The sequence below is a fragment of the Prionailurus viverrinus genome, chromosome B4 (genome assembly GCF_022837055.1).
Source record: "Prionailurus viverrinus isolate Anna chromosome B4, UM_Priviv_1.0, whole genome shotgun sequence".
Taxonomy (NCBI): domain Eukaryota; kingdom Metazoa; phylum Chordata; class Mammalia; order Carnivora; family Felidae; genus Prionailurus; species Prionailurus viverrinus.
Window position 1 is genome coordinate 128,848,658 of NC_062567.1, and position 22,041 is coordinate 128,870,698.

Sequence of the window (22,041 nt, forward strand, 5' to 3'; positions counted from 1 at the left end):
TTCCTGGACCTCCTACGGTTCCCCCAAGAAACGATTGGGTGCCCTCCAAGGTCTCTCCCATTTCCTCTTTTTTTTCCCTCCCCCACCCATCCTCACCAGGCTTCCCAGGGTTGGAAGGGGTTTTCCTGGGAAGGAGATGAGGCATGAAGCCTTTGCAGGTCAGCATGGGTTGGTTCATTACAGGTGCTTCAGGGAGAGCCCTGCTTTACTTGTCATCTCCCCTCCCCCACCCCTGACCCCAGGGTTCCCAAGGCACCCAGAGCAAGGCATGGAAATGGAAACTGCCTCCAAAGGCCAAATTCCTGCATTCCCTGTCTCCTGTGCTGGCCCCCCTTCTTTTCACCATCCTCGGGCTTTCTTCCTCCTGCACTTCCTACTGTGACCTCCAGTCTCAACCAGATCCTACCTGCAGTGGCCACAGCTCCTGGGTCTCCCTCACCAAGCCCTATTCTTTGGGACCCACTGCGGTACAGCCTAGAGCTTTCCTTAAGAGCACAGCCTGACTCCCCCCAGCCCCCCACACATGGACTTTGCAATGTGGGACACATTCCTGCACCTCCCCCCATCCATGAAACTTATGAATAATAGTTCCTACTCATTCACTTCTTCAATCCATATCTGTGTGGATATGTGCCGCAATTCTTTTAAGCTTTGGAGATATATCGGTGAACCAAACAGATGAAATTCCTTGCTCTCCTGGAGCTTACATTCTGGTGGGGGAAGACACACACACACACACACACACACACACACTGAAAAACAAAAGAAAATATATACTAAAAAATATAATAGAAACAGTCAGCAAGGAAAGTGGTTGGGTGGGGAGCATGTGTTGGGGGGTTCACTTGGCAGACACAATTTCTTTGAATTCTCACAACCACATTTCAGTGGAGAAGCCTGAGATCTAGAGAAGCTAGGTGATTTGTCCAAGGTCATGCGGTTTGGAAAGCAGTGAAGTCAGAATTTGAATCTAGGTCAAACCTATGGTATCTTTAAAAAGTGATTCCTGACAATGTGTATGCCTCTGAATCGGTGCGGTAAATACAGTTGCCTTTTATTTCTGGGGCAATTCTTCCAGTGATAAAAGAAACAAACAGAAGAGATCTAAGTACACATTACGTTACAGCTTTTATTGAGGAATGCAATAAACACACATATCATTTTCCTGTATAATTTTAATGGCCTGCGGGACAGAATTTTAGAAAAGCATCTCAGTCGGCTGAATGATGAGTTTAGGGAAAAAACTGACTCAGCACAAATCCCTCATCCCCCCAGATGAGGTCACTGCAGTTGGGCAAGGTGACTCGAGGTCGTTCACCAAGGCGATCACCAAGCCGAACCGGCTACACCAGATTCCCCTGTCTTTGTCGCTTTAACAGTACGGGGCACTTGGTGGCTCCAGAGGGCGCTATAGACTGGTTCCCCAGAGGACCGCCAGGGGGCGATAGACTGCAACCGACCTAGGTGAGCCGGGGACCGACTCCCCCTGGGAGTGACGTCATCTGGCGATCCCGGGCCGCGGATGCGAAAGTCAGATGAGGGAGATTTCTGATGAAGGGAGAAACGGCAAGAGAAAAGGCACCGAGGCTAGGACGTCGGTCCATTCGGCCTTCCCTGATTTCGGATTCCCACTGTTGCCGCCTGGACAGCTCTAAAACAAAAGCCTGACTGTCGCCACCCATGAAACACTGTTAAGGACATCAACATAGCTTACAGAAAAAAAAAAAAAAATCTAAACACAGACCTGCATGATCTTGCCGCGGCCTAATTCCAGGCCAACGTCCCCTGGAGCCCTACTGAAATACTTTCAGTTCTCTAAATTCATCACATTCTCTCTACCCTTTGAACCCTGAAACCTTTGGTTCACTCCACCTGAAATACTGTTCGCACCAGGTTTACGGAGAACTACGTCTGTCTTTCAGCTACATGTCACCTCTGGGACATCTTCCCAGACAAGAGCCCTTCCCTCATCCCCTCTACCCCTCAACTTCAGTTTGGAGTCGGGGGCCCCTTCTGAGTTGCCACACCGTATAAGCTTCCCCTGCCACACTGTAATGAATATCCGGCCTTGCCTTTCTCCTCCAGCGCCCGTCACAGAGCAAAGCAAACGTAGTGTTAATTAAACGATCGCAGAATCAAAGCAGAGATAGCACGGGGTTTAGGCTCTGCCACTAGTGTGACCTCAAACTATCTGGCTCGTGGGTTTGTTGTGGGGGGAGTAAATCCATTAATGCATAAAAAGTGCTTAGAAAATGCCTGGAACATTGTAAGCACTCAACAAACTTTGACTTCTTTTCCCAGCGGCCAGTGTCCGTCGTTGCCCTTTTAAGGGACCCTCCCACTTGCCATATAAGCGGAAGTACGCAGTGAGGGTTCCGGAAGTGACTTCAGAGCCCCTCAGAAACATGGCCGCAGAGCATTCTTCCGGAAGCCGTCACGGGCATCTTCGTGACGCAGAACGAGTTAGAGCGTCCCGTGGGGTTACCATGGTGCAGCTCTCAGCCCCCATTCTCTCCGCTTCCTCTCCCGCCTGAGCGCCGGGAACGGGAAGGCGGGCGTCGGGTCCGCCCGCGACGTAGACACCACCGGGGGGGGGAGGGGTTGGGAGAGCAGGTGACGCTCTAGGCGAGCTCGTACGAGTCTCTATGGTGCCGAGCGCTCCTGAGCGCCGCTCCCGCGAGTCCGGGCAGACGTTGCCCCTTTAATCGGCGGAGGGCGGTGCCGAGGAGGTCCCGCGAGAGCGGCGGGGGGGCGGGGGGCGGTGCCGAGCTGGGGGCCTGTGGCGGATGGAGCCCGCGATGGAGCCGGAGACTCTGGAGGCGCGAATCAGTGAGTGTCCGGAGGGGCGCGGGCCGGACCGGAACCGGAACCGGGGGCACGAGGCGGGCCCCTTCCCGGCGGGGGCGGGGTACGCGGCGCCCCCTCCCCACGCTCCGCCTCCGGCCCAGGAGAGGCGGCGCCCCGAGCCGGTCCCTCCGACCCTGGGGCGAAGGAAGACCCCCGGCAGCTGCGGGGACCGTCGCTGGGAGCGGGCGCCGCCCACCTATCCGATCCTCGGGCCGGGACCCTCGGGGAGCAGTGAGCTGCGCCCGGCTCTGTCCGTAGAACCCCCAGGACGGAGACTGTAGTCCCCAGAGCCCCGAGGCCCACACTTCTCCCCTGAAGAGTGGGCCCTCCGAGCCCATTCTCTTGGGCCCAGGAGGGAGCAAGCCAGCGGCCCCCAAGGCTGCAACTCAGACCCGGGCGGAGGGCTCCTACTCTCCGCGGGCCCTAGATCGTCCACTCTGGCTCTGCAGGGCGTGATTCCCTCCTAGCCGTTCCTTGAGTCTGCAGCTCCTCTCAGATTTGCTCGTTTCCTCGCCCAGGAGGGGAGGACTCACTGGCCCATCTGATCCTCCAAGCTCTGGCCGTACAACGAGAAACCTTCAAACCCTATAGGCTGACAGGGTCCCGTTTGAGACTCCAGAAGTAGTATCAAGCTCTGTATCACTAGCCTCGGCCCAGCCCCTCAGATTCTGTACCTCCACCAAGACTCTTCCCAGCTCTTGCTGACCTTCCTCCAGAGGCCCCTGAACCCCTTTCTCTGTGGCTTCTCAGGCGCGGGCTGCTATTACTCAGGCTTCTGAATCTCCATAACCACCTGACCTCCCTATCCCACCCTGCTGATGGAGCTCCTCGGCTCTCACAGCTTTCCTACTGGACTCTCTCTCCCTAGGCTAGTGACCGCTCCCTCCCAAGTCTTTCCTCTCCTTGGGCTGCGTCTCTGCCAGGGCCTCAGGGAGACCTCGGTCTGCCTTCAGCTCAGCCCCTTGGCCCCCAGCACACCAGGGAGCTGCACAGGGTGGTTTGGGGTCATGGCCAGCCCTTTTTGAGCCAGTCTCGAGCAGAACTGAACTCTGAGGTTGGCCCCAGAACAACAACATTTCCAGGCGTCTTTCAGAGTCCCGTCTGGCCAGTGGAGGGGGAGGGCATGGAGAGGAGGCACTCAGAGGCCATGGAGACTGTTCCAGAACTGCCCAGGTGTCAGCAGCAACTTGGAAGGACGGGCAGGGCCCTGGCGGACAGATCCGACATATCTCAGGACTTGAGGGTGATGCAGAACTGTCTCATGTTTAGCAAAGAACGGGATTTTCCGAGAGTCCAGAAAGAGTCCGATCTGAGAAACAGGAGCCAGGACCCCTGGGTTTGGCCGTAGGGCTGGACTCTAATAGACTGAGGCAAGATTGTTTTCTCTTTTTCTTCCCCTTTCTGCACTAGCAAAATCGTAAGCTCTTCCCTCGCAGTGGTTGGAGGTAAAGAGCAGCTTCTTGTAGGTAAACGACGATATTGTCACCGCTGTGTAGTGACAGGGGACAGTCATGCTCTATGTGAAACACTTCCCCCTTGCCCTCCCTGGGTGTTCTCCTTACTGCCTGCTGGGGATTTGGGGCTCAGGCCAGCGAGGTTGGTCAGCTCTCCTTGGACCCAGCGGCTCTTACTCGGAGCCAGATGCAAGGGAGAAAGCTGATGTCTCATGATGCTACCGCTTTTTCCTCACTGGCTTCTGACTCAGGACAGTTTCTAGAACTAGCTTCTCTGTCCTCACTCAGACTCATGTGTCTGACATTTTTAAAAGACTTCTGTTTTAGGGTCCCCCAGGCAGATGTCATTGAGAGGGCCAGCTCTAACCCCATTCTATTTTTCTAACTCCAGACTGGTATTCCCAGCCTCTGCCATGTTGCGGGGGGGGGGAGGGGGGGGGGGGGGGGGGCGGGAGACAGAGTAGACAGCCACACTTTCCCTTGGTGGGGGGGTGATGGCTATTCCTGGGTGGTCAACAGGGGCTTTCTTTCTCTGAGGGACTAGAGGGCTTTGCAAGGCTCCTGGAACAGAGGTTTCTATCCAGAGAGAAAATGCTTCATTCACATCTCTGCTCAGCTGTACCTCCTCTGAGAGCTCTCCCAGAGAGAGAAGCGCCCCCCCCCCCCAAAACACTTTCTATACCTTCTCCTTGCTTTGAGTTTCTTTATACTTCACAAGAGTATACAGCGTTATGTGTTTGTTTATCTGAGTAGTTGGTGTTTCTCTTGCTGGGCTGCCAGCTCCAGGAGGGCAGGGATCTTGCCTTGTTCACTCCTGTGGCCCCAGCACTCAAAATATTTATGAATAAATACGAAGTGAATAAATACTGCCAGGCGCCGGGATCCCAGAACTCGACCTCCCACCACAGCATAGGACCCAAGTGGGCAGGCACCACATGTTGGGTCCCAGCCTCCTTCTGGCCACAGATCCTTCTCTGTCCCACCTCCTAGGCTGTGTTTCCACCACACCCCCTGCTCAGTATCAGCTTGAGGCAGAACAGGCCAGAGAGGGTGAAGCTTAGAGACCAGCTCCGGGGAGGTAGGTGGTGGACATCCAGCTCTCACCTTGCGTAAAGTATTTTGTCATCTAAATCGGTCCACCTTTCGCTCCAGATTTACAGAGGGGGAGACAGAGGTTCAGGAAGTTACGTGACCTACTTAACTTAACTGATTGTTTTTAACCGGCATTGGGTGTCAGGGAGGCGACTGGGCTTGTGTGTCGCCCCCTCCTGTCGAGCTGTTTGCCCTTTCCCGGCCACTACCCACCCCTGGACTCAGACTCCCCCACAACCTGTGCGGGCCACTGAGCCCTCCTTCCTTCATTTGTTTGCCAAGGGGAAATGGGCGTGTGCACAAGAGGCTGGGATGCGGTGCGACAGCAGGCTTGGCCCACGATGAAGGTCAGAGCTGGGGACGAAGAAGAGAGAGCGGATCCAGCAGGGCCGCCCTGGGCAGGAGCCAGGGTTAGGGAAGACTTCGTGGAGGAGGTGATACCTGAGCCGCAGTCCTTCCAAGGTCCTTCACGCTCTGCCCTGTGCTCAGTGATCCGCGTCTCTCCTCCTCACACACGGCCCCGTGCTATTCCGAGGCATGCCATCCCCCCCAGCCTGGTTAGCTCCCGCTTGAGCGTTGCCTCTTCCGGGCAGCCTCCCTGGCCCCGAGCCCAACCCGAGTCCCCTGCTCGTGGCTCCTTTGCCTCCCTCTGTCACGCTGTATTGCGAACCTAGCTTCCCTTGGCTCACTTCCCAGCCACATGGCTCCTTGAGAGCGAAACTGTGGCTCCCCCCCCCCCCCCTTAACCTCTGGATCTGAGTGTAAATTCCCTGAGAATTGTGGGAATACTTTTCAGGAGCAGAACTAGAGGAGGTGCGGTCAGGTAGGCAGACAGACGTGCAGCTGCAGAGGCGGGGGCACTAGGGAGTAGGGGAACAGCCCCTGAGCACCATCTCTAAAAGTGGGGCTATTCAGGGAGAGGCTGCAAGGAGAAGCCCGTGGACGGGAGCTCATCTGTCCGTTGACGCCGCTGAAACACCATCCCTCAGGTCTTGAAGCTATTGGAGCAGGAGGTCAAGGGGACTCTTTTTGCCTGTTCGGTCATCCCCTCTATTCCCTATTGACCAACTGTCTTGCCAGAGGAGGAAGTGGGAGAGGCAGGGACGCCTCCCCCAGGCCACGACGGTCCTCTCTCCTACAGACAGAGCCACAAACCCCCTGAACAAGGAGCTGAATTGGGCCAGCATCAACGGCTTCTGCGAACAGCTCAACGAGGACTTTGAGGGGTAGGTGGCCTCCTCTTTTGCTCACCTACGCGACAGAATCTGCCCCGCACCTGCCGCGCCCACGCCAGACCCTGGCCCCCGGGGCAGAGACCTCAGTGGGTCGAGACTCCGCTTCCATTCCTAATGTGCTCACAAATGAACGATGGTAGTGGTCCTTCTGTGCCGCCGGTGGGCCACCCGCTAACCGAACCCGTTTTACAGGTGAAGAACCTGAGGCCCAGGGGACTCGCGTTCCCCACAAAGGAAACGGTAGTCCTGGCCTTAAGCCCACACCTCCCTGAGCCCCGGCCAAAGCTTTGTTGGGACGTGCTCCCCAGCTGGGAGGAAGCCAGTAGGCCCTTTGCTCCAGGAAGAACGAGAACCGCCTGCGTTAGAATTACTTGTCAAAAACGCCCCTTTGGGGGCTGTGCGCAGACGGGGGGACTAGACCGGCAGAGGGCTTGGGGTAGATTTGCTGGCAGGCTCCCCAGCTGGTGAAGTTTGAGGAGCGCGGCTTTCCCTCCACCGCACCGCCACCAGTGCGGGCGCTCCGCTCCGGGAGGCCACGCGTACGGTGCGGCACGTGTGATCCAGAGTGCAGCCGCCCGGGTGCGAGTCCCGCCCCTCCGTTGGCTGGGTCAGCTGGGCAAGCCTCCGTCCCTTCTCCTGTCACGTGGGGGCGATGGTCCGGCCTGCTTTGGAGGGCCGGAATGAAGGTCGGGCACGAAGATGCACGTGAGGCACCTCGTACATCATAAGCACTCCGTGTTAGTTGTCGCCGTCACCGGTGACAGGCCTCTTACGATCCAGCAGACGATGTCACCACCTTCACCGCGAAGGTGCTCTGATTTCTCCCAGCAGAACGTCCTGTGCCCCCTCGAATTCCCAGGGAGCCGTGTCCGCCCTTCCTTCATGGCACATGGGACCCTCGAGAAGGCCGTGGTCCCCTCTCCAGCTCACAGTTCTCGGTAACGCCAGGAGAGGAACCGAGCTCATACCTTTCGAGGGTCCCTGGCCCCTACTCCCTGTCTGCCCCTGCCCTGTCCTGCTACGGCCTCCGGGCCTCTCCAGTCGGAGAAGGGGCAGGGCCTTTGCATCTACCCCACCAGGCCACCAAGGGCTGTGCTCCCAGCCGGGGGGTGTGGCTGCCCTCCCCAGGGTTGCCTCGGGCTCTAGCCTTTTGGGCTTTGTGCTGTTCCTCTTGCCCAGGCCCCCGCTTGCCACCCGGCTGTTGGCTCACAAGATCCAGTCACCGCAGGAGTGGGAAGCGATCCAGGCGCTGACGGTGAGAAGGGGAGAAAGGGTGTGCCGGCTGTCCCCAGACCATGTGGGTGGCCCCCCAGGGAGGCCAAGACTGAGGTTTTTGGTTTGTTTGTTTTGTTTTGTTTTCTTCAGTGCTTGAGCAGGGGAGGCGGGGGAGAGTGCGGAGAGAGGGAGAGAATCTTAAGCACTTAAGCAGGCTCCGCGTGGAGCCCGATGCAGGGCTCCATCCCACAACCCTGGGATCATGACCTGAGCTGAAATCAAGAATTGGACACTCTTGACTGAGCCAGCCAGGTGCCGCCACATCAGGCTCTTCTTTAGAGCCCAAGGGAAGGGTGCCAGAATGGCCTAGATTGGGGGTCTGGGCTGGCCCCTAGGGGCTCACAGCCTCCCACCCCAGCCCTGCACAGTTAGGCCTTGCGTGGGGAAGAAGCCCCTTAGGATCATCTGGCCCACGGGTTCCCTGCTCCAGCTCTGCGTCAGATCTCTGGGAGGCCAGTTAACCTACTGAATGAGGGCCCCCCCACCAGGCCTGCTGAATCTGAGTTCCTTTGGCATCTGCACCCAGGAATCTGCATGCCTGTAAAGCTCCCCAGGTGCCTTGTAGAGTTAACTCAGCCCATCACTGGTCTCCAGCCCCAGGACAGTGCCGTCCTCCCCAAAGGCGGTTCAAGGGCTGACGCTGGACTCAGGCCAGAGTTTTTGAAGCTAGGTCAGCAGAAGAGTGGGGGGGGGGGGGGCGGGGGGCGGGGAGGGTGCGCTGTCTGTGGCCCCCAGGCACGGGCCACATAGCAGCTCACCATAAAGCAAGGCCAACCTCAGAGGGTAAACGTTTTTCTCTTAGTGGTTATGTATTTGTTTTAACAAGATAGGGTTGTTGTTTTTGTTTTTTGTTTTCTCGACTATGGGCTAGTCCTACGATTCCACGAATATGTACTGTAAGGCAAGGTAAATGGTGCCCGTTGAAGTTTAAAAAACTACCAAAGGGGCGCCTGGGTGGCTCAGTCATTCAGGCGGCTGACTTGGCTCAGGTCATGATCTCACGGTCCGTGAGTTCTAGCCCCGCGTCGGGCTCTGTACTGACAGCTCAGAGACTGGAGCCTTCTTCGGGTTCTGTGTCTCCCTCTCTCTCTAGCCCTCCCCCATTTGCGCTCTGTCTCCCTCTGTCTTTCAAAAATGAATTAATGTTAAAAAACAAAAAATTTTTTTAACTACCAAAGAAAAATAATAGGAAAATCATTCACAAGTGGTGCTCAGATGTGGCCAGGCTGTGGAGGGGCCCCCTCGATGCTGCTGTCACCGGCCCTCGAGGGCACCCGCCCCGCCTCGTGTCCTCAGGAGTCATTCTCTCCCTCCGAATGCCCATCCCTGGGCTTCCATGCCCTGGTCATGGTTTGGGGGCGGGGGAGGCTGCCTCCTCTGACCCTCCCTGGGGTTCCCCCCCCACCCAGGTACTAGAAACGTGCATGAAGAGCTGTGGCAAGAGGTTCCACGATGAGGTGGGCAAGTTCCGCTTCCTCAACGAGCTCATCAAGGTCGTGTCTCCCAAGGTGGGTGCTCCCAGCCTGAGCTCAGGCCTGCGCCATCAATGGGGGCGCGTTGAGGAAGGAGGACCCCCTGTGGGAGGCAACTGACTGCCCTCATCCTGGGGGCTCCCACTGGGGTTCCCACTTCTGCTCAGTTGGAACTCTGCCTGGCATAAACACAGACCCTTCCTCATGGTCCTTCACAGCTGAGTCCGGGATAGCGGGGTGTCTAGAAGGAGGGCTACCAGGCCACCCGGTGGCTGGTGGCTCTGGAGCCACTCTTGGGGCCGCTCAGGCTTAGTGAGTAATGACCGTAGGACATAACGCGCAGCTGCTGGGCCAGCTTCCCCAGCACGGCCACTCTGCCCGTGACCTCTCCCCACCTGGGTCTCCACTGGAGGGTCTCCCTGTCCCCACCCCTCAAGAGTGGCCTCCTTGAGGCCTTGGATGCTGAGGACCCAAATCTGAGTGGCGGAGCCTGCTGATGGCCTTGGCCCGTTTGGGGTGCTCCCTTAGGGCATGTGCATATTTGATGCCCCTTGGGTGAGATCCCACCCCCTATGCTCTTCCTTGTCACACCCCTCTCCTGACCAGAGCAGCTGAGTGTCCCAGCTGGCCCCCCATTCTCTTCCCAGGAGGCGACTAGTGTGAGATCCAGTTCCCTCAGCCTAGTTTGCTGCTGAGAGAGACTGTGCGTGGGGCCCAGGGCTGAGCTCGGTTCCACACCTGCCCCTTCCCTGGCCAGCCCCAAGCCAGGTGGCTCCTTCCTGAGGTCACAGAGTTAAGCCATAGCGGACTGGCCGGAGGCAGGCGCTGGGCTCTGCGCCTTACCTGTGTCAGCCCTGCATCCTTACCGTGATGCCACCGCCGACATCCCCACCTGACAGGTGGGGAAACAGACACTCAGGGCTGGCCCGGCTAGTGCGCGGCAGAGCTAGGAGGTGAGCTCAGTCCGCCAGGCTGGTTGGGTGGGACGGAAGGGCCCCGCAGGCCGAGGCTCCCAAGGGAGTCCTGGGGAGGCAGCCAGGTTGCGGCTGGGGTTGGGGCGACAGGGATTGGGGCCGGACGACGGCAAAGGCCTGCCCTCCCCTCGGTCTCTGAAGTACCTGGGCTCTCGGACATCAGAGAAGGTGAAGAACAAGATCTTGGAGCTCCTTTACAGCTGGACAGTCGGCCTGCCCGAGGAGGTGAAGATTGCAGAGGCCTACCAGATGCTGAAGAAGCAGGGTGAGGCACCAGAGGGGGGGCCGTGACCAGCGCCCCCTTCCCTCTTCCCCGAGCTGGGGCTCCGGCAGCTTCTGGCGGCAAGGTCATGGCTCTGCCCTTTAACTTCTCAAGAACATAGAGCTATGGGGCCTTTTTATGGCTCTGTCTGAAGCTAGGTTGGGTGGAGAGAAGGTGAGTGTGGGTCAAACTTCCCCTCAGAGAGTGGCCCCCATGGAGTGGCCTCAAAACGTGGGTGCCTAAATGCCACCACGCAGTTTGACATTGTAGTTCAGGAGCCGATCGTGGCCCACTGGAGTCCAGAGCCAGCATGCAGGAGAGACTGTCCTCCACCCTCCATTCTACCCTGCCCCACCCCCCGCCCAGTTCCATTCCACACTCTGGCCCTGGGCACGGTTGACGGCCTTCCCACCACCGTCTACTCCAGGGATCGTGAAGTCAGACCCCAAGCTTCCAGATGATGCTGCCTTTCCCCTTCCTCCTCCACGACCCAAGAATGTGATCTTTGAAGATGAGGAGAAGTCTAAGGTGAGCTTCCAGGGAGGGGGAGATGAGGACCTTCAGGCCCACTTGGCCATGAATTCCAGGCCCGGCCACAAATTCCAGGCCCTGCCCTGAAGCAGAGGCTCGTGCTGAGCACAGTCATGCAGCGGGTGACAGGCACGGTTTATCCAGCACTTCTGTGTGCTGAGCACCTCCCGTCCAGTGCCCCTGCATTTAATAAACACAAGAGCGTGTCTGGTGTCCCTGGGATTGGTCTGAGGGCATTTTATAGGCTGGGCAGGAGTTTGTGTATTTTTGTCTTTGACCTTTTCAATGATAATTTTATTAACTTCGTGTTAAAGAAATCATGTGCTCACGGGCAAGAAATTAAACAGCCCAGAGGAGGTAAGATAAAAAGTAAAAGCTCCTATCCACCTAGTCCCAACCCCCAGAGGGCTTGTGCTGTTGAGTTGCTGGCACATCCTTTGGGAAAGATTCCCTCACGATGGTGCTCCCACATCTGGTGCCATCCATCAAGAACTTCTTTGGGGAGCACTCGCGTGCAATGCCTCGGGTGTCCTGACGGCCACCCCATCAGGTGTCGGTGGAGGCTCACTGTTTCATGGAGAGCTTAATAAGTGCCTTGTGTCCCTCGGCCAGGAAGTGGGGAACCGGCACATGACCCCGGGCCCGGCACTGGGGTCACTGTCATGCCCCCCGTGTCCCTGCAGATGCTGGCCCGCTTGCTGAAGAGCTCCCACCCCGAGGATCTCCGAGCAGCCAACAAACTCATCAAGGAGATGGTTCAGGAGGTGATCGCCAAGCCCGCGGTGCAGGGAGGAGGCAGAGTGGGGACTGGAGCGGGGCCGCCGAGGCGGGGTTGTGTGTACGCCTACGGGAACCCTGCGGTGACCCAGCCAGAGGGCTGTCACAGCCAAGAAAGAGCTGACGGATTGGGGGGCCCCAGGGGACAGAGCCAGGACCGGTGTAGCAGGGAGAATGTCCCAGCAGCTGAGCTGACCTGCTCAGGTTGGGCTTCTGCGAGGCTGCCTGCCTCTTCTGTGATAAGGAAATAGAAATCAGGCCTTGCTAAGTGAAACGTACGCGTATGTGCTTACTTATCATAAAGAGGGAACGCTGCACACTTAATATCCAAGCAAGTATCCGTATGTCGTGGGTACAAGCTGAAACTTTTTTATTTGATGAGGGTAGGCCATCAAAGCTTCAGCCTAGAGACCTACAGGGAGGAAGTCCTAGGCGGTGTTCTGAAGGGCAAGCTGCGTGTCCTCATAGCACAGGGAAAGTCAAGGGTGGCCCCTTTCGAGGAGGGTGATTGTGTCCAATGGCGCAGCGCAAGCCCACCTCTCGTCCCGCGAGGGAGGGGCGTGCATGGTAAGCCCAGGAGCACGGGACGGTGGGGTCACTGGAGATGGTGTCTGAGGGCCCCGGAGATTCTGACAGGCCCGTGCAGAGGCCTGGGACCTGAGGGCGTCGGCAGGAGGAGAGGACGTGAGCGCATGGTCGGCAGAGGGCTTCTTGGACTGGAATGCCCTGGCCTGGGCACGAGCGCCTCGTGGCAGGGTCTAGTCTCACACCGAGCCAGGAGACTCTGGAGTGCTGTAGGCAGTACCTGGCTGAGAGCAGGCATGACCTGGGCTTTCTGGGGCTGATGCCTCCCTAGGACCAGAAGCGGATGGAGAAGATCTCAAAGCGGGTGAGTGCCATCGAGGAGGTGAACAACAACGTGAAGCTACTGACCGAGATGGTGATGAGCCACAGCCAGGGCGGCGCCTCTGCCCGCAGCAGTGAGGACCTCATGAAGGTACGCCTGCCTCTGCCGCCGGGGTCCCCTCTCCGGGTCCCCGCCAGCTTGACCCACCCGCCCTCCTGTCCCCAGGAGCTGTACCAGCGCTGTGAGCGGATGCGGCCCACACTCTTCCGACTGGCGAGTGACACAGAAGACAATGATGAGGCCCTAGGTGAGCGCTGGGCGGTCAGCCCTGTCCCTCCGACCCCTCCCCTGCTCCCTTCCTAGGACTTGCTAACTATCTGCAGTTGGCAGGACCCACCACCAGGGGGCCCCCCCTCCTCCAGCCCCGACCTTGGGTTTCTCCACATCGAGGAAGCGGAGAGCAGGGGCTGATATGGTCATAAGACCCTACGGGCCAAGCCTCTACTCAAGCCCACGAGCTGAACAAGCTGAAAGGGGAAGAATTGTCCCCATTTCACAGCTGGGGCTCTGGGAGGGAAGGGACTTGCTCAGATCACAGAGCATAACAGTGGCCGAGCCACGGTGGACCAGGGACTCCCTCCGGACACTGCCTCCCTCCCTGCTAAGGGCTAGAAACTGAGGGCAAATCCCACAGGCCTCAACGGTTCCAGCGCGGGGCCCCATGACTCTGTCACAGCCACATATCGGGTTGTCATCCTTATTCTCTGCTACCATGTCAGCCAGTCTCTGGGGCAGCAGTCTGGGAACCATATTAGCCCTTGATTCGGTGGGAGTTCACTGAGTGCCTCCCAGGTGCCAGGCACCTGGTCCTTGCCCAGGAGACTTACTGCCCAGACTCCTCTAAGCCTTGGCCCCTAAAGGGATAATATTGGTAAGGGCCTAGTTTGTGCCAGGCACTATTGAAGGCCCTGGGGCCACGGCAGTGATTAAAATCAACAAACGCCAGGGCCGTCTGGCTGGCTCAGTCAGAAGAGCATGCAACTCTTGGTCTCGGGGTTGTAAGTTCGAGCCCCGCGGTGGGTGTAGAGATTACTTAAAAATAAAATCTTTTAAACAAAAATCGGCAAAAACCATATTCTCCATGGAGCTTGTAGCCTAACAAGAGGAGAGAGGCAGCGGGCAGTGACCGTTTGTCAGATGGTGGTCAGTGACGTGGAGAACAGCCGGCAGGGAGGGGACTGGGGAGTGGGGGTGAGGAAAGAGCTCCAAAGACCCCAAGGCAGGAAGGAACGAAGCCACGCAGAGATGCGAGGGGCATCCGCACGGCAGAGCCAGTGTGGAGGCTGAGGCCAGAGCGTGCCGCCGTGTTCGGGGTGGTGGGGACGGTGGACGAGGACGGGCGGTAGAGGGTCTGAGTGAGTCGAGCAGACGGGATGCCCCCAGCCCCAGCCCCTCGCCAGGGCTGCGGTAGACGCAGGGACCTCCTCTCCCCCCGGAGGCCCCCGTGTTCCCTCAGCCTAGTGTCTCCCCTCCTGCCCCTTCCAGCCGAGATCCTGCAGGCCAACGACAACCTCACCCAGGTGATCAACCTGTACAAGCAGCTGGTGAGGGGCGAGGAGGTCAACGGTGACGCCGCAGCGGGCTCCATTCCGGGTGAGGAGACAGCCGGGGGCGGGCCGCCAGGCGGGAGTGGCACAGAGCCCAGGGCGGAGCACTGGCTCCAGAGCTGGGGGCTGGGAGTGCCAGGGTGACCCTGGCCCCTTAAGACGAGGAAGGCCCCCAGGGACAGAGCCTGGGGGGAGTCTCTGCCAGGGCTGCAGCTGTGGGGGGAGGAAGTGAACACGGGGCAGAGGGGGAGGGAGGCAGGGTTCGGCAAGGACAAGAAGAAGAAGGAAGGCCTTTCTTTCACTTGATAAAGCTGGCACCTGTCGTGCGGGGCTGGATGGCACCCTCTGCGCTTGGTTTCCTTGCCACGAGGTGCGAGCGAGGGGTTGACACCTAAACGTGGCAGGCTCGGCCCCAGTCAGGGTAAAGCGACAGCCCTGGGGACACACACACAGAAAGGCTTCGAACGGGCCCGGTTGGGCGGCAGTGGGGGTGGACGCTACCACGGAAGCAGCCGCGTGTAAGTGAGGCTTCAAAGGATGGGAGGCAGTTCGCCAAGTGGAGAGAAGGAGCGAATAGGACAGAAGGAACTCCCTGTGCTAGAGAAAGGGCCTGGTGGCAGATTTCGGGGGCAGGGCAGCCTGGCCAAGGAGGGGGAGAGAAGCAGGAGGGCTGTGAGCGGGTGGCGGGGGGGGGGGGGGGGGCAGCAGGCTGGCCTCCAAGAGCCTGAGCGTCCTCCAGGCAGGACGGGCCTGACTCTCCTTTCCTCTCAGGGAGCACCTCGGCCCTGCTGGACCTCTCAGGCCTGGATCTCCCTCCCGCGGGCACCACCTACCCTGTCATGCCCACCCGCCCCGGTGACCCGGCCAGCCCCGAGCAGCCTAGCACCTCCGTTTCCCTGCTCGACGATGAGCTCATGTCTCTGGGTGAGGAGGGGGCTGGGCCCAGAGGAGGGCGGGCTGGCTGCGGGGGGGGGGTGGGGTGGGGGGAGGGATGGGGGGGACATGCCCGCAGCATGTGAGGCAGCCTGGATCCCATGAGTCCCGTGGAGGGTGTTGTGGGCGTTAGGCCCATTTCACAGCCCAGGAGGCTGAGGCTCAGGGAAGTTAAGGAGTTGTCACCAGATCTTCCAGTCAGAGGGTGAGACCGGCCAGCCTCTAAACCGACCTCTGCCAAGCCCGCCACACCTCGGCTCTGGTGGCCTGAGGGAAAGCCGGCGAGATGTCTCCGCGGCAGGTTAGAGCCTAGAATTGGGAGCCGCCCGGCAGACGGTCCCCCCCCCCCCCCCCACACTTGAGAGGGAGAGGGGCAAAGAGGGAGAGGCCAGGCCCCGTAGCTCCTGAAGCTCCAGGGAAGCCGGTGCCAGAGCACCAGGTGCCCCGCGCCTCCAGCCGGTCCCGGACTACAGGTTCCAGAGCCACAGGGAACCAGGCGCACGCCTGGGGAGGACGCAGGGGGCACCCAGCCGGCCAGGCAGTTCTCAGGATTCCAGCTTCCGGCACAGCCCCCTCTGAGAGCTTGAAGCGGGAGGACGCGGTGACAGCCTCTTCACAAGGGCCCTTGAAGTTACTTAAAAAAAAGAGAGAGGTTGAGGTCTGTGAAAAGAATCTCGAAAGTTACGTTGGGGAACTGACTTGGAAGCCAGGAGTCAGACCGTGAGCCAGTTCTGAGGTAAAAACCAGACCCGACGGACCAGAAGCGTCGGTGCTCCCGCATGCCGGGCGAGCGGCTTCCCTCACCCCTGCTGCCGCACCGTCTGAACGCAGACCACGCTCCTCCCACCACGGGAGTGGGTGCCACCAGCGTCCCCGCTTTCCAGACACAAAAGGACGGCTCCCAAGGCTTTAGGAAGGCTAGGTGACGTGCCCAAAGGGGGGCACGCGAGTCAGGACGAAGCGCTCGGTTTCTGATGCCTTCCTCTGAGCCTCTTTGCTGCTCTGACTCCGCTTGGCGGCCAGGAAAGGGACATAAGGACCGGGAGTGCATCGTGAGGGATGAGGGGACGGCAGAGCAGGACGAGCTCCCCTCTGGGCCCCGCGGCTGGTGCCCTCTCCAAGGGGGTCTGCCCACAGCGTGTCCGTGGGCCCGTGTACACATCCCATCCGCCTGCCCCCTTTCCGTTCCGAGCTGGGGGTGCCTCAGGGAGAGGGAGGCCTGACCTGTCTTACAGAGAGGGAAGGATGGTCCGGTGACAGAGCGCACACGGGCTCATCTTCCCCAGCAGAGCCGGGACCGGGCAGCAGCTGCCCGACTGGGCCCGGCCCCCAGCGAGCGGCTGCCGCAAAGCCACCTTCTCACGAGAAGCAAGGTGTGCTTCGTACTTCCTGTCCCCAAGTTGCTTCAGCAGAGCCCTGAGCCTCCGGCATCTGTTGGTTTCTACTCAAAAGGGAAAGGAAATGTGGGAACAGGAACCAGAAGGGCCAGGGCAGCACCCGCCCAGCCTGGGGGAATAGAGGAAGCCCTGGGACCACAGCGTCGGGGGGGGCTCGTCCTAACCGGCTCTTTGTGGCAGGAAGGGCGAAGGGTGGGGGCGGGGCAGGCAGCGGGGACTTCCCGTCCGCCACTGTTGAGGCACTTCATCACATCGGCCTCCTTTACTAGTCAAGACGGTCCCCTCAAGTCTTACAGATGAGGCCCAGGGAGGTGGGCACCCGCCCGAGGTCACACGGCCAAGCGGCAGAGCTGTGTTCAGACTCCAGCAGCGAGGCCACGTTCTGTCCGGGGCCGGATGCTGCCACTTGCCGGCTGTGTGGCCTTGGGCAGGTTACTCACCGGCCTCAGTGTCCGCTTTGTCAGCCCCGAAAGAGGGATGACAGCCCCACGCGCACTCGTCAGGATTGTTTGAGGATCGAGTGAGCCCCGCGTCTGAGGTGCCCGACGCTTCCGGGCGTGTGACAAGTCACCGCTCGGTTGTCCCTGCTCTCGGAGAGGTGTGCCCAGAGGAAGAGGCCCGGCAATCAGAGCCTCCGGTGCCTTGCTGGTGCCTCTCAGCTCTTCAGGCTGCACCTCACCGATTCGGGATTCGCTGGCAACGGGCTAACTTGTCTTCTATGGATAAAACCTGGGGCGGACTTGGCCCAGGGCGTGCTTCGGGTCAGACCGGGTGGGTGACCCCCTGCCCTCTGCGAGTCGGCAGGCTAATGAGCGGAGCCATCCAGAGGGCCCACGGCTGTCCTTGGCGCCAGCCGGCCAGCCCTGTCGGTGCGGCCGGGGCAGATGGGGCCTTTAGAGCCTGCCCCCGTTCAGCCCTGCAGCCGTGTCCCCGGGGACGCGGCAGCCCAGCCCAGCCTGGCTGCTCAGAGTCTGGGGCGCCGCCTGCCCCCTGGCGCTCGGAGGCCGTGGCCGCGTGGGGGCAGAATGCCGACCCCTGCCCGTGGACCCACCCCCGGCGTCTCCCACTCCGTCCTCCCTTCCCGCCACCCCTGGGTCCCCGGCGCCGGCTGACCGCAAAGACAAAAGTCCCGACGTCCGTAGTTGAGGTGGCTCCGGAGTGCAGGAGTGGAAGCATAAGTGGGCGTGGGGAATGGGCCTTCAGGATCTTTGGTTCCTGCTTCTGCTCTGCTGCCGGTTCCCTCTGAAAGTGGGTTTTCTCGTCTGAGCTAAGCCTCTTGGAGCGATACAGGGGGCAGGGCGGGAGCCACAGACCCCAGGCCAGCACGCAGCCCCCCAGCTCCCTTGCTTCGGAAGACCTCCAGCTCCTTTACGTCTGTCTTGCTTCCCTTCAGGCCTAAGCGATCCCACACCCCCTTCGGGCCCAGGCTTGGATGGTGCTGGATGGAATAGCTTCCAGGTAGGAGGGCCAGGAACCAGCACGACCCATCCTGAGGAAGGGTGGCTGGGACAGGCAGCCTGCAGCGGGCAGTGCAGAAAGAGGGCCCTGGGGCGGGGGTCCCCGGGGCTGAGGCTCCTGTCCTGACCCGGGGGTCCCGGGCAGGCATTCTCTCCTCAGCTCCACACGGTCTCCTTGCGAGTCACCGTTGAGATGAGATGAGGTTCCCGTTCCTTTTCTCCTGGTGGTGACTTTAAGGTCCCTGGAACGTGCTGGTTTCTAGAGTAGACCCCGCAGACCAGGCCGGCCCATGAGACGGGCGCAGGCCAGCAGGAGTGTCGTCCCCTTCCCTGCTGCTGCTTCCCCAGATGTCACCCGCAGGGAGGGGCAGGGGCCTCAGGGCAGCGCCAGGCGACCCCGACCCCTCTTCGGCACCACCCTACCCACCTGCGTGCTTTGTGTGCCCAACAGTCGTCTGATGGCGCAGAACCCCCCGCCCCGCCTCGGGTCCCCAGCGCGGACAGCCAGCCCCCGGCACCGACGTCTCTGCCGGCGAGCAGCGGTCTGGACGACCTGGACCTCCTGGGGAAGACCCTCCTGCAGCAGTCCCTGCCCCCGGAGTCCCAACAAGTGCGGTGGTGAGGGCACAGCCTGGCTGGGGTGGGGTAGGAGTGTCTCCCGCCCCCAACAGCATCCGCTTCCGGGCTCTCCCAGGCCCCGCGGCCAGAGGCCCGGTGCCCGCATGCTCCCGTGGGCAGCCGTGGCTAACGGACCACCACGTGCCAAGCACTGCACTGGTCGTGAGGGAGGCAGCGGTGCCCGAGGCAGGTGCAGGGCCCATCCCGCGGAGCACAGAGCCGCGTCCCACCAGGCAGGGGCGGGGGACAGGAGCTGCCTGTTCCAAGGTGAGGAGACCAAGGCCAGAGAGACAGGGAGGCCTCTGAGCCGGCCACCGGGGACAGCCGGGAAGCCCGGCCTCTCCTGTGCCCCCGATCTCTCGGCCCCCGAAGATTCACCATCCCCCAATGCCACGTCCTCCAACAAGGGAGAAGCAGCAGCCAGCCCCCCGGCTCACACTCCGGGACCTACAGAATAAAAGCAACTGCAGCTCAACCAGCTCCAGTGCCACCGGCCTCCTCCACGCGGCGTCCCCCGAGCCCCCTGGGCCTCCGCAGCAGCCCACGACGACCGAGCTGTCGCTGGCCAACATCACTGTGCCCCTGGAGTCCATCAAACCCAGTGAGTGGGCCGGGGGTGCGAGCGGGTCGAGGCTGGGCCGGGTCAGCACGCCGCCCAGCAGCACCCCCCCCCCCACCTTGTCCCGTTGGGAGCGCGTGCCGCTGCGTGACCCAGGGAGGAGCTCTGGGCAAGACCCTTGTCCTTCGCGGGCCCCCTGCTTCATCCTTCCCAGAGCGAGGGCAGCGTGCTCTGCACGGTCCAGGCCTCCACAGGCAAGATGACTCCTTACGCTGGCTGCCGGGTGCTCCCTCCCCAAGAAGGCAGGACCAGGACATAGAGGTCCCGGGTCTCTCCAAGGTCACGAAACCGAGCCAGGATAAGGATGTAGGTCCAAGTCCGAGCTTCTGCTGCCCAGGGGCAGTTGGGGACCACTCACAGCCCAGGTCAGACGGATGAAGACTGGCCGGTCATCTCGGCCTCGTCCGTCTTGTGGGTGCACCTTGACCGAGGGCATCACCCCTTCAGTGTCCCCAAGAAGTGGCCGATGGTGCCCCTCTCTTACCAGTAGGGAAGGCCCCGAACACCGGAGTGACTGTGCTAGAGTCACACGGTGAGAGGTTGACTCCAGCTCACCCATAGGCCTTCACTCCAGCACTCCAGGGCCATAGTCCCACGGCCCTGGGGGATCCCTCGCCGTCACTCAGCCCGGGGCGTGCGTGTCTTGCCTCCACCGACACGGTAGAAGTTCGCCCGCCCCGTCCGGGTGCCGGTCTGTACCCGTAGCCCCACTGCTTCCGGGGTAAAGGCGAGGACCTGAGTTTGTGGATTCGAGTGCCTGCTGGGAGCCGGCTGGATGTGCTTGGGCTCGGGCCTGGCACCCCCCCCCCCCACATCGCCCTGTCCCCTTTCCCCTGCCAGGCAGCATCTTGCCAGTGACGGTGTATGACCAGCATGGCTTCCGGGTCCTCTTCCACTTTGCCCGCGACCCGCTGCCCGGACGCTCGGACGTGCTGGTGGTGGTGGTGTCCATGCTGAGCACCGCCCCCCAGCCCATTCGCAACATCGTTTTCCAGTCGGCTGTCCCCAAGGTGACAGGAGCGTGCCTCCTTCCTCTCAAGGCAGGGTGACCCGGGGCTGGACGGGGAGCCAGCCGGTGGGGGGGCAGGGGGCAGGGGATGGAAGGGAACCCAAGGACAGAGCCCCTGGCCCCCTAGAGGAGCTGGCAGGGAGACTGGGCCTGGTCCCTCAGAGGGTGGGGACAAGAAGCGAGGGGCTCAGCTGGGTCCCGTCCCGCCCTGCTGTCCGCAGGTCATGAGAGTAAAGCTGCAGCCACCCTCAGGCACGGAGCTGCCGGCGTTTAACCCCATCGTCCACCCCTCGGCTATCACCCAGGTCCTGCTTCTCGCCAACCCCCAGAAGGTGAGGGGCCCGGCTGTGACGACGCGCCGCTGTGGGGGTGGGGGCGGCCCCTTCTCTCGCTCTGACCCTCCGCGTTCACTGTCTCTGCCCCAGGAGAAGGTTCGCCTCCGCTACAAGCTTCTCTTCACCATGGGCGACCAGACCTACAACGAGATGGGGGATGTGGACCAGTTCCCCCCACCTGAGACCTGGGGAAGCCTCTAGAACAGGGAGGGGCGGGGGAGAGGAGGGGGGAACAGGACTGGCCACTGTCTGGCCTGCAGGGGGAAGGCCGTGGTGGCCTAGGACACCCTATGTTCCCACGGCGACATCCCCTGGGCCTGGTGCTTCTCCCCTCACCCCTGCGGCCCTCTCCTTACTCGTCTCCTCCCCTGCGCAGATGGACCCAGCCGAAGACTGGGCCTGGGTTTGCACTGCTGGGGACCTTGGCCACAGGGGAGAGCCTAGAGCAGGGAACGGCTGTCTGGCCCTGGAAGGACTTGGGGTCATGGGGGAGAAGCATGGCTATCGGGCAGGGGCCAGGACCTCAGGCCCAGCCCTGACCCCAGCCTGGGGTGGGGTCATCCCCACCCGTCTCTTATGCCTTATGGGAAGGCCCAGCCATAACTTGGGGGCCATGCTGGAGCGGGAACCAGCTCAGGCCTCCTCCGTAGGAACCGGGTGACTGGCGGGGGGGTGACGCCTGCACCCCCAGCTCTTTGCACTCTCTGCTGTGTGGTTTGACTCTCTTTGCTTTTCTTTCTCAGTGGCCCTGTGGTCACCATCTCAGGGGGCCCGGTTGGGGGAGCCCCACCCGTCCCCCACTCCTCGTGGGGCTTTCGCTCCACCCGCCCGCCCCCTTGGCCATCAGGCTTCTTGCGGGGCTGTGGGGGCTGTGACTGCTGGCCCCCCGAAGGTCACGCCAGAGCCGGGTGGCCCCAGCTGGAGGCTCAGGGCCACTGGGGTTCCCGGTGCGTCCCCTTCAGTCCCTGGCCTCTGCCGGGGCCTCCTGTGGGCAGCTCACCTCTGCCCGTCCGTCTGTCTGTGGGCAGAGTGGGGCCCGCGTGTGAGTGAGAGCGGGAGTATTTATGGAAATAAAACGTCCTTTTTCCTGGACCAGCTGCTCTCCTGGCCCTTCTGAGGTGGAGGGTGATGGGGGGCCAGGAGTGGGAGGTCCCGGGGGCCGCCCGGTAGACCTCTCCGGCTCTGTCTGTGGCCATCAAGCTGTGGTTCCTGTCCTCACCACCCCCGAGCCCTTCACCGGAAGAGGTGGTGCTGAGTCACCAGAGAGCCGTCCCAGCTGGAAGTGAGCGGCCGGCCGTTC

General features: G+C 61.0%; 1 protein-coding gene across 4 annotated transcripts; it reads left to right on the forward strand.

Moving 5' to 3' along the window:
• Nucleotides 1-2,421: 2,421 nt before the first annotated feature.
• GGA1 (golgi associated, gamma adaptin ear containing, ARF binding protein 1) lies at nucleotides 2,422-21,833 on the forward strand. 4 transcript variants are annotated; one of them, XM_047866950.1, is made up of 18 exons: nucleotides 2,790-2,829; nucleotides 5,676-5,740; nucleotides 6,535-6,619; nucleotides 7,808-7,883; nucleotides 9,313-9,411; nucleotides 10,491-10,614; nucleotides 11,039-11,139; nucleotides 11,826-11,906; nucleotides 12,776-12,916; nucleotides 12,992-13,073; nucleotides 14,312-14,419; nucleotides 15,145-15,297; nucleotides 18,097-18,161; nucleotides 18,612-18,778; nucleotides 19,186-19,379; nucleotides 20,238-20,407; nucleotides 20,628-20,738; nucleotides 20,832-21,833. In XM_047866950.1, the coding sequence occupies exons 5-18, from the start codon at nucleotides 9,328-9,330 to the stop codon at nucleotides 20,940-20,942; spliced, it is 1,692 nt and encodes a 563-aa protein (XP_047722906.1). In that variant the 5' UTR covers nucleotides 2,790-2,829; nucleotides 5,676-5,740; nucleotides 6,535-6,619; nucleotides 7,808-7,883; nucleotides 9,313-9,327; the 3' UTR covers nucleotides 20,943-21,833. The 4 variants fall into 4 exon arrangements, with proteins under 4 accessions (XP_047722905.1, XP_047722906.1, XP_047722907.1 ...); XM_047866949.1 differs by lacking the exon at nucleotides 5,676-5,740 and having other exon boundaries at nucleotides 2,422-2,829; XM_047866951.1 differs by lacking the exons at nucleotides 2,790-2,829; nucleotides 5,676-5,740 and adding an exon at nucleotides 5,292-5,379.
• Nucleotides 21,834-22,041: the final 208 nt, after the last annotated feature.